This window comes from Canis aureus, chromosome 10 (genome assembly GCF_053574225.1).
Source record: "Canis aureus isolate CA01 chromosome 10, VMU_Caureus_v.1.0, whole genome shotgun sequence".
NCBI lineage: Eukaryota > Metazoa > Chordata > Mammalia > Carnivora > Canidae > Canis > Canis aureus.
The window spans coordinates 55,127,702-55,142,208 of record NC_135620.1 but is presented as its reverse complement, the minus strand read 5'-3'; the positions used below and the strand labels follow the sequence as shown (position 1 = coordinate 55,142,208).

Genomic DNA, 14,507 nt, shown 5'->3' with positions numbered 1-14,507 from the left:
ACACACGTCGATGTGGACTTGCTCAGTCAGATACGTGCATCCCGTCAGCATGTAGTTGTTTGTACGCTGCCAGAACTCAGAAACACTTGCCAAACTGTGGTTCGTTTGGTCTCATGTGTTGGAGGTTGGAGTGAGACTCCCTGGACTGGGACTCTACCCTGGTGGCCGTGACAAAGCCCTCTTCGCCTTGGGCCTCAGTTTACTCATCTGTGATTTGAGGGTTTGGCATGACGATGTCTGACATTCCTCTTGACCTGGTGGTGTCTGTTATTCTGCATCTGTGGTTTCAGAGCTTGGAAATCAGAAACTTCTCTCTCTCTCCTCTTGGCAACGAGACTCTTATTTCCATTCTGGTTTTGGTTACTGATATCTAGGGAGATGGAAGAGGCTGTCGGTGGCTGCTGGGGCTGGGCACGTGGAGCCCACAGGCCACGAGAAGCTAGGGTGGAATCCTTGTGAAGCTGCGCTGAACCCTGCCCACCTCCTCACCTGGGGAGAACTGTCGAGCTTGGATTCCTGTCCTGTTCCACTGAACTGAATCTGCCTTCCCAACACCGGGGGGCTTGTGAGCCCCTGTGGGCCTCAGCACAGGCAGGGGCTAGCCCCGCTCAGTGGCTGAACCCCAGAATGTGGTGGTGGCATTTGGCTGAGGTGCTTTGGAGTCTTGATACTGAGATGTTTCTGTTTTGTTTCCTCTTTCAGACCACCGAGTATTCAGCGATGGCTTCGCTGGCTGGAGGGCTGGATGACATGAAGGCCAACCTGACCAGTCCCACCCCCGCCGACATTGGGAGCAGCGTGCCTGGGCCGCAGTCCTATCCCATTGTGACAGGTGAGGGCACCTAGGGTGGAGGACAGAGAGAGAGAGAGAGAGATTGATGGAGAGAGACTGAGATTGCCTGCATGGTGGGAAGAGTGGCTTGGTGCTTTTGGACTTAACTGGCCATTTTTTTGTTTTAATAAGGTTATGAGGTCCTGGAATTGGTCAGGCTGGGAGTTGTGGCTCTGATGAGACATGGCTTGCTCTGAGAAAGCCAGAGGAGAGCAAATGCCCCACGGACTATGGGCTGGGACAGATGGCAGGGGAGGCCCAGGACAGAGGGGCCTCGGTGACTTCGGGATCTCCTGTGGGCTAGGGCCCGGTGTTCAGTTCCTCTCATGGGAAGAGCAGCCCTGGCTGGCGAGACTTGAGAAAGAGCAGATTTCTGGCAGACTGTCTCTGGCATTTCAGATTTCCAGGCAGAGGCTGAGTCAAGAAGGGCAAGAGGTTTAGGCTGGAAGGTGCCTGGTGTATGCAAAGTAGCTGTCTTTCTGGAAGGCCCAGGGCCAGCCTCTTTAGCTATCAGCAGAAAGATTAAGAGTTTGGGCCCTGCCCACAGCCTGCTGCATGGGGTGGTGGCCCTTCTTGCGAGTCATGGCCGGGGCCTCAAGCTGCTGCTTGCCAGCGAGGGCGCTACCACCCAGGCCCAGGCCGCTGGTCATGCTGCTCGGGGCATCTTGGGCCAGGCTTAGCTGGCTGGTCAGCTGGCTGCGTCCACACTGCTCCAGCCTCTCTAACCCACGGAGTGGGAGCACGCGAGGGGAAGGGCTGGGGCTGCGCACTGAGCTGCCCGGAGAGCGTGGCAGGCACCACCTGGGTCCACAACCAGCTTCCCGGACCGGGCAGAGGGGAAGGTCTGTAAAGGCCCCAGCTCAGAGCCCTGGGCTTCTTTGGGATGGGGAAAGAAAACTATTTGCTAGGCTCAACTAAAACCATTCACAGCTTTCCCACACATAGACTGTAGTTGTTTTTGTCTCCAAAGCTTTCGGCTTTTGTATTTTTTAATTTTAATTTCACTGTTATCCTTGATTAATTGTCTTTTTTATTGAGTTGTTGGAGAAGCAGGAGCTAGTCGTGCCTCATCTATTATTGCAAAATGTAACAATAAACTTCCTCAAAATAAAAAATGAATGAATGAATGAATGAATGAATGAATAAATAAATAAATAAATAAATAAATAAATAAATAGTTTGGGCCCTGGAGACACGCTGCTGGATTTGAACTTGCCCTTGACTAGGTCTGTAATCTTGGGTAAATTATATAAGAATTCTGGGCTGGGTTTTTTTAATTATTATTATTTATTATTTTTATAGATTTTATTTATTTATTTATTTATTTATTTATTTATTTATTTATTTATTTATTCATTTATTTATTTGACACACAGAGAGGCAGAGACATAGGCAGAGGGAGAAGCAGGCTCCATGCAGGGAGCCTGATGTGGGACTTGATCCCAGGACCCCAGGACCATGCCCTGAGCTGAAGGCAGATGCTCAACTGCTGAGTCACCCAGGCATCCTTGGCCTGTGTTTTTCAAAAAGATCCCTAAAATGAGAATGATAATAGCACCTGACCCAGAGTGTTGTTGTGAGGATTAATTTGCTCATACAGGTGAGGTCCTTAGACTCTCGTTTATAGCAAGCACCCAATATAAGTTGCTGCTCTTATTCCTCTCGGAGCCTTCTCATGGTGGCCGGCCACCATTGTTGGGCTTGGTGCTGCCGAGAGAGCTGGACTAGAAGGGCCGGGTTAGGCAGATACCTCCTCCTGCTCCAAGAGCAGTGGGATAGGATGGGGGGACAGATTCTGGAAGTTTGTCCAAGCTGGCAGACAGGGAGCAGTCTCAAGTACTGTAGAGACAGATGAGGAGAGGCTTGGGGGTGGTGCTTGGGCCAGAGTCCAGGGGTTCAGTGGGGGATGGTAGCAAAATGTCCCTGTAGGCTGCTAGGCAGGACATGGTAGGAAGTTACAGAGACAAGGGTCTTTAGAAGTACAGGAGGGCTATGGGTTGTGTCAGGGAAGCTGGGGACTGGGCTTGGGTTAGAACCTTGGGGGAGGGGGCTGGGTGTCACACAGGCACCAGGACGACGAGAACCCAGCTCTAAGACCTGTGCTTATGGTTTGGCATTGGGCCTCATGGGCTCAGACAGAAGCAGTGAAGGCCCTGTTTGCAGATCGTGCCAAGAGCCTGAAGGCAGCTGAGCCTGTGCAGGGGGAAGGTGTCAGCACTGGGAAGGGATAGAGAGTGAGGAGCCTCAGTTAGGGTGAGGCACAGATATCCCATGAGGTCCTCTCCCCCAGAAGGCTGCAGTTGGCCCAGGCAACACGTCTGGGCATGGATTGGGTTTTCAGTAAACCTTTGACCAAACACTTGTTTGTATTTCAGAGTGAAGTCAGACTTATGCTTGATCTTTAAAAAAAAAAAAGTTTTTTAGATATAATTCTAGCCTCTGACCCATTATTACTCTTTGTGTTGCTTTTAACTTTCATCTTTCCTAAAAACACATTAAATTATCTGCTGTAGGATATTAAAAGCACTCAGGTAGTAGAAGAAAGATTTTCTGCCTTGTTCTGGGAAAAATAGAGAAAAAAGGCTCTTTCACATGCCCTTCCACACAGGTGTGTTTTCCGGGTGTTCATTGCTGAAGGAGTATTTTTGTGGGGGACCGCCTCGGGCTGTGAGAGCAAGATATGAGGTGGCAGATAAAAGCTGTTGGGAAAAATCAGTATTATATTACATAAAAAGCTCTTACCATATCTAGGACCACTCATGATCATGTGCAATTCTGAGCTATTTTATTTTATTAAAACATTTTTAAATTCAGGGGCACCTGGTTGGCTCAATCAGTGCAACATCTGACTCTTGGTTTCAGCTCAGGTCATGATCTCAGGGTGGTGAAATCTAGCCCCATGTCAGGCTCCATGCCCATGCCTAGCAGAGAGCTGCTGGAGATTTTCCCTCTCCCTCTGCCCCTCCTTGCACTGCACCCCTGCACCCCCTCCCCACTGCTCTTATGCTTTTGCTCTCTCTAAAAATAAATAAATAAATAAATCTTGTTTAAAATTTTTAAAATTTGATCTATTCTTTAAAAGTTCACCTTATGTCTTGATTTTGCATAACCATATGCTTGATTTTGAAATATTAGAAGTATTCTAATTATAAATACAACCATTAGCTTTCTTGCGAGTAAACAAACAATAGCTAGCTAGAAAAATAATAGAAGAGTCCTTTAACAATAGCACCAAAAAAAACAAATGTTGAGGAATAAACCTCACTTTAAACTCCACTAAGGACATAAAAGAATAAATGGAGAGATATAACTTGTTCTTTGGCAGGAAAACTCAGTATCATAAAGATGTCAGTTTCCCCTAAGTAATCTACTCATTCAAAGCGATCCCAATGAAACTAGCAGCAGAATTTTTTTTTTTTTTGGAACATGTCAAGATGATACTAAATACTGGAAAAATAAGCACTAGAGGATAGGTAAAAATTCTGAAATAAAGAAATGAACAGAAGTTGTAGCCTATTTAAAGACATTATGATAAAGCAGCAGCAATTAAAATTACTTTGAGGGTTTTTTTTTTAACCTATTTTTCTTTCTCTTTCTTTCTTTCTTTCTTTCTTTCTTTCTTTCTTTCTTTCTTTCTTTCTTTCTTCTTTCTTTCTTCTCTATGCCCAATGTGGGTCTCAAACTCACACTCCAGAGATCAAGAGTCATTTACTCTCCTGACTGAGCCAATCAGGTGCCCGTAAAACTATTTGTAACTGAAACCAAAGTAAACAAACAAATATAACAGCATAGGGAGTCCTTAAATAGACCCAAATATATGTGATGTTTATAAATGTAGTATTTCAAATCAGTAAAGATAAATCATTCAGTTAATGGTGTTGGGACAGCTGGGCTTGTTGGAGACATACCTCACTTTGTATATCAAAATAAATTCCAAGTTGATTTAAACTTTCAATGTAAAAAAAAAAAAAAACAATAAACTGGAAAAAAAATGAGGGATACCTTTTAAATCTTAGAGTGGGGAAGTCCTTTTAAAATCTGTTCCAAATATAAAAGACAAAAAATAAAATAAATGGCAGTTAAAAATGTAAGTCTTTTGTCTGTATGTAAAAACATCCAAAAGACAAAGAATAAAGTTGGGGAAAAATAGAGAACACAGATGACAAAAAGCTAATTTACTTAATATATAAAGAGCTTCTAGAAATGAATAAGGAAAAGATCAGTAGAAAAAAACAGGTCAAGGATATGGATAGGTGATTCATTGGAAAAAAATGCAGATGTCCAACAGCACATGAAAGATACACACCTGACTCATGATTCTAAAACTGCAAATTAAAATAATCATGAGACATTTTAAAAAACCCATTAGCTTATCAAAGATTGAAATGTTTCTTGAGGGCCAGTGTTGGAGAAGATATGAGAAGCAAATTATTTTCATACACTGTTACAAATCAGTGTAATCTGTTTTGGAGGGAAATTTAGCAATATCTATCAAAAATTTAAATGCACACACCTACCTTTTAACCCAGAACTTTTATTTTATTATTTTATCCCAGAACTTTTATATGAAGGTCACATATTCACATAGATACACAGTGATATCTCTATCTGTATAATAATTACAGAATTATTTATAATGGCAAACAAATGGAAATAATTCAGTTTCCATCAATAGGAGCTGGCTAAATTATGGCTCCTTTATAGCACAAAAAACCATACAACCAATTATACCAATTAAAAAGAATTAAGTAGAACCTTCTGTGCCGAAATGAATAAATATATATTTTAAGTAAATAAACAATTTGTAAAATACTACATGAAGTATGATCCCATTGGTGTGAAAAAATATAAAGGGCATACACACAGAGGCACGGATGCACACAGGCAGGTCGGAGGCTTGTATCATGAAGATTCAGTAGAAGATTCCCCAGTCCTTCCCCTGCCTTATGAGGCACTGTGATGTTGGGGTTCTCTGCCCAGTTCCACCCAGCATGCCCTTGGGATAGCAGATAATAGCAAGGCCCCTTTACCCTCCTGAAATTAAGTTCATAAAAACTATTTTAACATCTGATTTCAAATAAAATCAAAATAATGCCTTCATTATGAGATATAGGAAGAATGAGAGTGAAATTGTTTATAATTAAATACTATGTACCTACCTAAGTAAATACTCTGCATGTTTATTTTATTTATGTATTTATTTATTTATTTTTATTTTATTTTTATTTTTCTCTGCATGTTTAAACTGCAAGACATAATGGAGTAGTTCGGGGCTTGCCCCGTGCATGGAATCACTGTGAATGCCACAGCCCTGAACAGGCTTAGGGACTCATACTCAGACTGTGAGTGTGATTTTATGAATAGGTAAAGAACTCCTGGCAAAGTTCCAAGTAAAATAAGGTACGAGCTTTGCTCGGTTTACACAGTAGTTGCATTCCTAGAAAATTCAGTGTATATTAAGACCACGGAAATTGCAAGTTCACATTTATATGTAAATGAAGCTCAGGGCTAGATTCAAATAATTATAAACAGATTTTTCACCTGTCCCGTTTGGCAGGACATGACAGGAGTGCAAGCTGAAAGGAAACTTCACCGTGGGGACTCTTCCACTGCAAGGCAGTGATGCCTCACAGTCGTAGAAAAGCACCCCCCAGAATTGTCAGAACACCCTCTAGGGGGGCTGACCCCACTGAGAACTGTTGGAACACCTTGAAGGAATGCCCCCAAGAGCTGTTAGGAGGGGCCTCCATGTTACCCCGGGGCAGTAATTGAATTCTGCTTGAGTTTGTGGATGTGTCGACACAGTTCTGAACTCCAGGGAGACCTAGAGTCTTCCAGCCCCACACCTTACCTTCTCCCCTCCTCCACAAAGCCCAGAGTGTAGTCGGTGCTCAGCTAGATTGTGAGCCAGCCCAGGGCACTAGCTAGAGTCAGGAGAGGGGTTCCCAGGGGGTGGGGGTGAGGGGGAGGTGGCCTCCGTCCTGCTCCGTCTTAGCCCTTACATTCGTGCTGTGCGGGGAAGATCTCATTAGAGAATGAGTCGATTTCTCTCCATCGTTTATATGCCACATTAAATATTAAGTTAAACTCGTGCTCTACCAGCCAGGGCCACGGTTCAGAAACTGCTCACCATTTGCAAACCAGTGACATGGCCAGCTCATTTCTGCATCATCAGCAGTTTGGGACCATCCTGATTGGGACTAATTATCTGCAGGTGTGTCCTTGGGCCATAGGCCTGCCGATGGGGCAGCCGCTGAGCCTACCTGCCAGCGAGGACAGCAGGTGGGGTGCCAGGCTCCCTGCTTCTGCTCACCTCCCTACTGGTGAAAGGCCCGGCAGTCTTGCCCTCAGCTGGCCCACCTGACCTTTGCCTGGAAGAACAAAGGAACAAGGCCAGCCTGTGTCCTTGCCGGCCCTCTTCCCCTGAGGACCATCTTTTTGCATCAGCAGCTAGCATGGAGGGAGGAGACCCAGGGAAGATTCTTCTCCTCAAATAAGTTTGGCGTGGTGGATGACCCTGGGGTATGAGGCCCCCCGGGCACTATCCCCTCTGAGCAAGAGAGACCACTAGTGGGGCAGTAGATGAGTACCACCAACTCTGATTTGCTGCACCCCTGGGTTCAATGTTGGAGCCTCAATACCCAGACTTGGCAGCCCAAGGAAGTCTACCCTCCTCTGCCTCTTTCATCTGAGAAATAGCTAAGGGCCAGAGGAAAGAGCACTAGATTAGGAGTCAGAGGGATGAGTGTAAACGTGAACTTTCCCACTTAATTGTCCTGCCTTTCAGCACATAGATTGTCTTCTGAGCCTCAGTTTTCCTGTCTCTGAAATGGGGATGGCAGCTCCTGCCCTTCATGTCTCCTTTGGCTGTTGCAAGGATATAATGAGACAGTGGAGGGTGAGAGTTTGAGTGCCTCCACAGGGGCATCTGAGGGTGTGTGGGTTGAGGGAGAAGATAATCTGGATAATCTGGAGGGTCCAGGATCCAATGTTGGCCTTCTTCCCGCCTCCCTCTGGACAAACATCCACAGGTGGGCAGGGTGGGAGGGTCATGCAGTCCATCTGCTCAGCTGACAGCTGGGGAGACCCAGGTCCAAAGACGGGAGGTGACCTGCTCAAGGTCACATCCAGTGAGTTAGAGCTGGAACTAGGGCTTGCTCAGGGCCCTGACCTTTGTGGCCTGTTCCCATTACATGGTGGGATGGACCAAAAAAAAAAAAAAATCCCAGTTTAAATTGCCAGAGGGCATTTCTTCTAGCATGCAATTGAGAATGTCAGCAGGAAAGCCAGACTACTTAGCTTGAAGCCCAGCATCACCATATTCTAGCTGGTTGACCTTGGGCAGGTTACTAACCTCCATGTCCAAGTTCCCATCTAGAAAATGAAGCCCAAACAGAACTCACTCATAGGCTTCCTGTGGGGATCACATGCATGGTCCATGCAGAGTCTTAGCACAGTGCTTGGCACGTGCAGACACTCAGCAAATGATAGTTATTAACATATTTCTGGGCTCTTATACCAAAATGGTCTGGCCAGTGCCAACCCACTCTGAATGGCTGGCCTTTTGCTCATCTTCCCATTGGGAGCACTTTCTTAGATCTGTTTTTTTTTTTTTTTTTTTTTTTTTATGAGCCTTTGAGGCTCAATCAGACCTCACAAAATACTTCTTCCCTCAGAGTGAAATCATAATGAATAACAAAAACTAAAATGTGAGAAATTCCTTATGTATCCGGTCTGCCAAAGATGCTTCAAAAAATATAATTAAAGCTACAATACAGTGTAATATCTTATAACCAAGGGCTCAGCCACGGAGCTTTCCTAGGAATGCCATGGAAGATGTTAGGGTGTCAAAGTTGTATGCTCTGAAAAAGGGTGCAGTGTGAATCGTTACTATTTCCTGGACTCGCTGGTGGTCCTGGTGGACAGCCCCTGCACTCACCAGGTTTATCTGCTGGGAAGAGCCAGACAATTCAAGCAACCAGAGAAAAACAATGTGCAACTTAACTTCCTAGTGGCTGGTGTTCTGCAGAAACCAGCTGGTTGAAGAGTGACAGTGAGTGGGGTTGGGAGACAAAGCAGATCCTCTCTAAAAGGGTGGCCTTTGATCTGAGATCCCACTGATGAGGGGCTTTGGGGAGATTTGGGAGAAAGGTATTCCTGACAAGATCAGCCTCGGACAATGCCTCTTAACTGTAAAATGAGTGAGCGAATGAGATGTGGGAAGTGTGGGACTGCTTCTCAGTTCTCTCTCTGCTGCTAGTTGGACCCAGCCCTTAATCAGGCTTTGGGGACTCTTGGGAAATTAACTTCAGAGGTTAAGCAGCCCATCCCTTTACCACCATGGGATCCATTCTATATCAGGGCTTGGTTACTTCTGGTGATGGGGATTTTACTACCTCAAAGGCAAGGAATCTTCAAGCAGTACCTACCTGAAGCCGTTTCCCACTGAAGTGATTTCCTTTCCCACTAGTGACCCGGCCTGAAGTGTCTGTAAAGTCCAAATAGGCATCCAGGCTATAAACGCATAGACCCGGCCACAGCCAACACCTCCTTCGGCTGGCATTCTGTGTACCCACTGTGCAGCCCAAAGGTTGTTTGGTCTGCATAGTGTTTTTTAAACTTAAAAAAAAAAAAAAAAAAAAAAAAAAAGCTTAGGCTAATGTTCCAAAGATCAGAGGAGAACAACCCAAATGTCCATCGGTAGGGAACTGTTGAAGTCAGGAGTAGCTTATCCATCCAATGTACTGTTGCGCAGCTGTAGGAAGGAATGGGGATGCTCTCTATGTCCTGATAGGAAAGGATCTTCCAGATACATTATTCATGAAAAAAGCAAGACTAGTTTGTACAGAATGCTACCTTTTGTGTAAGGAACAGGACAATGGGAATGCATGTTTGTATTTGTGCACACATGCATAATAAAGAAGCCTGGAAGGGTACTCAGGAACTTAACAACCATGTTTAAGCAGAAGCTGTGAACTGGGTGTGGGAAGAGGACTTTTTACTGAATGCTATTTACATTTTTAATTTTTCAAATGTTGTCAATATGTGACTGTCAAAAAGTTAAATTAAAAAGTGCCTTACAAGTCAGGAGTTTTCACATAAAGGTTAAAATGTCTAACTTGTCTTGAAAAATTGAACATCTTGTCTACCTGGGTCCCCATTGCCATGCAGCTACATGTGGTAGAGCTGAGAAGTGGCTGCTCCTCTAGGGGAGGCAGCACTCTCCCGTTTGCCCCGGACTCCTGGACAGCTCACTGATTTACCATGCCGGCCGCCTATCCTTCCTTGTCTCCTCTTGCTCCTGCTTCTGCCCAACAGAAAACCTCCCTCTGTCAAGCCAAGAAGGGCCGGCTGGTCACAGGCTGGCTGTCCAACTGGCCTTGCCTATGTCTGACTCCAAGCCTTTGCTCAGGCTGTTCTGCTTGCCTGGAGTGGCTTTCCCTAAATATCAGCTCAGTGTGTAACCCACCCAGTGGGGAAGGCCTGGAGTGCTGAGTAGAAAGTTCTGGAGACTGCTCAACAACATGGCATTTCATCCCAGGGCAGAGATGTCACACTCTCTCTGAACTAGATGTTGTGCTTCAGGGGACGACACCCCAGAGAGAAAGCTCAGCATGTGAGACTGGAACTTTCCACAGAGATACAGGGCTATTTGCATTCTGGAAAGATCCAAGGTGAATCCGATTGGGGTTTAAAGTATTTGGTTTGGGATTATTAAATAGACTCACAGTTCTAGATTCTATAGAAACCTGGAATTCTGAAATCTTAGTGTTTGGAAGGATGTTCAGAGAGATTCAGAGAAGCTAAAGGTCTGAATCATTTTAAAGCCAAAATTCAATTCAAGCATCTCCATAATTAAAATGCACATCAAAGGAAAATATGATTTGCTTTCAGGTTAGCACAGTGTTCCTCAGGACTGTTGGTTGAATAAATGAATTAATATTTGTGGAAAGTGCAGTGTCAATTAAAAAAAATAATTTCAGCAGAAAGTACTGTGGTTATTTCTGACCTTGTATTTCGTAGGATAAAAATAAACAAAGCTGGCTGGCCGTCCTGGTAATGCACTCATAGATTTTTACACTTGCGAGCAGCTTGGAAGCCGACCTTTCCAAATAGCCTTTCGAGCAGGTCCCTGGACCTCCAGCTTCCCAGCCCCCCATGCTGTGATCCATCTTCCTAAAATAGCGATTTCATTAGCTTGTTCTCCTGGTCAGAGATCACCACTACCTTGCTGTATCTGGAGGAGAAAACGTACCAAACTGCGGTGCCTGGCAGTTTGCTGAGTGCTGCCATTCAATCGTTGGCTCACTCACTCACTCACTCATCTCTTCATCAAAATCCAGCATCTCCTTCCTGTCAGACCCTAGCCGGGCCTGAGTTCCTGCCCTCAACATGCTCATAGTCTGATGGGGGAGGCAAATGTACCAAGCAAAACAAAACAAACAAGAAAAATAGAGATATTATGGGAGAAGCCATGGTATGTGAGGGCATCGAGGAGGGAATGGTGGCCTCTCTTTGACTGTGAGCTTTGGGGAACATTTTGTGGAGGAGGCCCTGGCTAGGCTATTCTAGGAGAGCCAAGCACTGCAAGCTTCTGTTTTGAAGCTTGGTTTGTTCTCTTGCAAACCCCTTTCATAATTCCTTTTTTTAAAAAAATGTTTATTGATTGATTTGAGGGAGAGAGACTGCATGCAAGCAGAGGGAGGAGCAGAGGGAGAGGGAGAGAGAGAATCTCAAGCAGACTCTGTGCTGAGTATGGAGCCTAACGTGGGGCTCAATTTCATGACCCTGAGACCATGACCAAGCTGAAACCTAAGAGTCGAATGCTTAACTGACTGAGCCACCCAGGTGCCCCGATAATTCCTTTTAAATCACAACATAATATAATAAAGCCAAGTGGTGCATATGTGTGTATAGCTGCATGTGACCGTACCCCCCTCACCCCATTCCTAACTTATCCTGCTGATGCTCAGAGTTGATGGTTTGATACATGTTTTTCCAGAAACTCTTCTATGCATAGATATCAGGTTATATACCTGTGGTTTATTTCCTACAAATGGATTTTTACTCCTCATACTGTTCAATTTTTCGAAAATTTTATTTCGTGTTTTATGGATACTCAACATGTTGATAGGGACAGAACTTCCATCCTATCTGATGTTCTGGATGAACTGTCATGAACTTTTCTCAAGCAATACAGGTTAGAGAATCAGTTTTTCAGGGCTAAGGGGTGAATCCCTCTCAGTATTTGATACTGGGACTGCAGATGGAGGACAGGGTCCAGGAAGGAGGGCAGGCAGGGTACCTTGTCACCCAGTGCCGGTGGCTTAAGACAGCTGATTTGGGGCCTGGCTCCTGCCTCTCCTGTGCTCAGGGCTGTGGGGGAAGAGGTGTGGTTGCTAGGAGCACATCAGGGAAAGCCACAGGGAGGCAAGCTTTAGTTGAGTGCAGGGAAGAACTTTTTAACAGTTTGAGCTCTCTGAAGCTGGAATAGGCTGCCTCAGGAGATAATAACAATAATAGTGAATGTTTATTGAACAATTGTTATGTGCTTTGGTTCATTTCATCCCTTATTCCATGAAACATAGGTACTATTTTTGTGCCAGCTAACAGTTAAAGCAACTGCCTGAGTTCACGCACCAGTAAGTAGCAGAGCTGATTTTCTAACTTTTGTACTGTATCATTTCTGTTGGTAATAAGCTCCACATCATCAGAGGTATCCAAGCAGAGCTCTCTCACATTGACCTGCAGCACAGTTACACTAGCAGGCACTGGAGTCTGTGGAAGCTGATCAAACTGTACAATCTCTCATATAGACTCTGGAGCCAGACTGCCTGTCTTAGGATCCCAGCTCTACCACTTGTGAATTGGTGACCTCAGTTGCTCAATTGTTTGCATGTGAGTGTGTGTGCCTCAGTTTCTTCATCTATAAAACGGGGATAGAAACCTGTTATATAATAAAATGGGTTGATATTTTCAAAAACACAAAAAAACGCTGCTTGGAACACAGTAAATGCTATATGAGTATTGATTTCAAGTTTTTGATTAAAATTAAGATAAAATAAAATTTTGGACCTCAGGAAAGCGGCCTGAGCCAGAGAGCCTAGGAGGTCCTCCACACCAAGAGGATGGTGAAAATGCTTACTAGGGGGTGGGCTCTGTCCAGCATTGAGCAGACTGCTTGGCTCCCTCTTCTGGATATTCCACTGGCCTCCTGAATCTGATTTTAGCTGCTGCTGTCACAAATTACCAGAAGCATTAAGCTTTGAGGCTTAAGATGACACAAATTTATTATCTTACCATTGGGGGAAGAAGTCCTAAAATCAAGGAACTGTGTTTTTTCTGGAGGCGAATCCTTTTATTTGCCTTTCCAGCTTTTTCTAGAGGTTGCCTGCATTCCTTGGCTCATACCCCTTACCTTATCTTCAAAACCGGTCAGGTAGCCTCTTTTCCCTCCCTTTGATCTCTACTCCTGTCATCACATCTCTCCGTGACTCTGACTTCCTACCTCCCTCTATAGAGACCCTTGGTGATGGATGACATTGGGCCCACCTGGATAATCCAGTCACTACCACATCTCGAAATTCTTGATTTAATCACGTCTGCAAAGTCCCTTTTGCTTTGTAAGGTAACAAAGTTGCAGGTTCTGGGGGTGAGGATGTACACATCTGTGGAGGAGTCATTCTACTGTCCACCACACCTCCCCAGTGCTCATTAGAAGGGTCTCCGTGAGGACTCCACATCTCCTCATACCTGGCCTGACGCATCATCTGGGAGAGAGTCAGGCACCTCCTTTGCTCTGTTTCTGCCTGGCCTGTCCCCACCGCGCCTGCAGTTACTGCTGGTCCTCACTCCGTGTCCTCCATCTACCCTGCTGTAGTGAGCAATCATACCCTCCCTGGGTGCCCAGGGTCAAGAGGGTGGACCTTTGGTGCCGGATAGGCCCTTAGGGACCATCTAGTGCAACTCCCTGGGTGAACACATAGGAACAGCGGTGAGGACCAAGAAGTCAGGGTCTCCGAAACTAAGACAGCAAGCACATCCTTTGACTGCCAGTCTAGTGCTCCTCCCTCCATGCTGGACTTAGCCTTTGTCCTTCCAGAACGGGACTATTTCCCTTTCCCATCCTTGTTTGTCAGCCTGACTGGTCACTGCCATCTGACTACCTCATCTGTGAAGCTGTCCAATGGAATGCTTTATCCAGGCCTGTTTTTTTCTTAAACCACCATCCAACTCAGCCATGCCTGGCGTGACTCCAAGCCTTCGCTTCTGCTGGTTCCTCTGCTTAGAATGCTTGTCATTTGCCCAGAGGTGGCGGCAGCCTGCCGTGAAAGGAAGAGCGCTGGGCTGAGTGGGGTCAGGATCACAGACCTTCATCCCAGCTCTGCATACTCCTCGCTGGGTTTGTGGATGTCTTGCACCTGCCAGAGCCTCAATTTTCACATCTGCTGGTGGGAATTGCCGTCGGGGCTCATCCCTTCGTGTGGGACTGTGGTGAGGTGCATGTGAGCTATAAACTGTAAGCTGTGCCCTTTCCTGTGACTTCATGGAACCCCTGCTGCCTTGACTATACCAGGTGCTCAGGTCCCATCTCCCAGCAAGAGGGAAGATGGGAGCTGATGTAGGGCTTTGCCTGTAAAAGTCTTTCATGACATCTGCTGAGGAACTCAGGAGC

At 45.5% G+C, this 14,507-nt stretch overlaps 1 protein-coding gene across 6 annotated transcripts in view; it reads left to right on the top strand.

The window, feature by feature from the left end:
- Positions 1-14,507, top strand: part of PAX5 (paired box 5) — a 195,319-nt gene that overhangs the window by 107,650 nt on the left and 73,162 nt on the right. For all 6 annotated transcript variants that reach the window (XM_077912552.1, XM_077912554.1, XM_077912553.1 and 3 more), the window contains one exon: positions 703-832. In XM_077912552.1, coding sequence (XP_077768678.1) covers positions 703-832 — 130 coding nt within the window. The remainder of the gene's footprint in view (positions 1-702; positions 833-14,507) is intronic.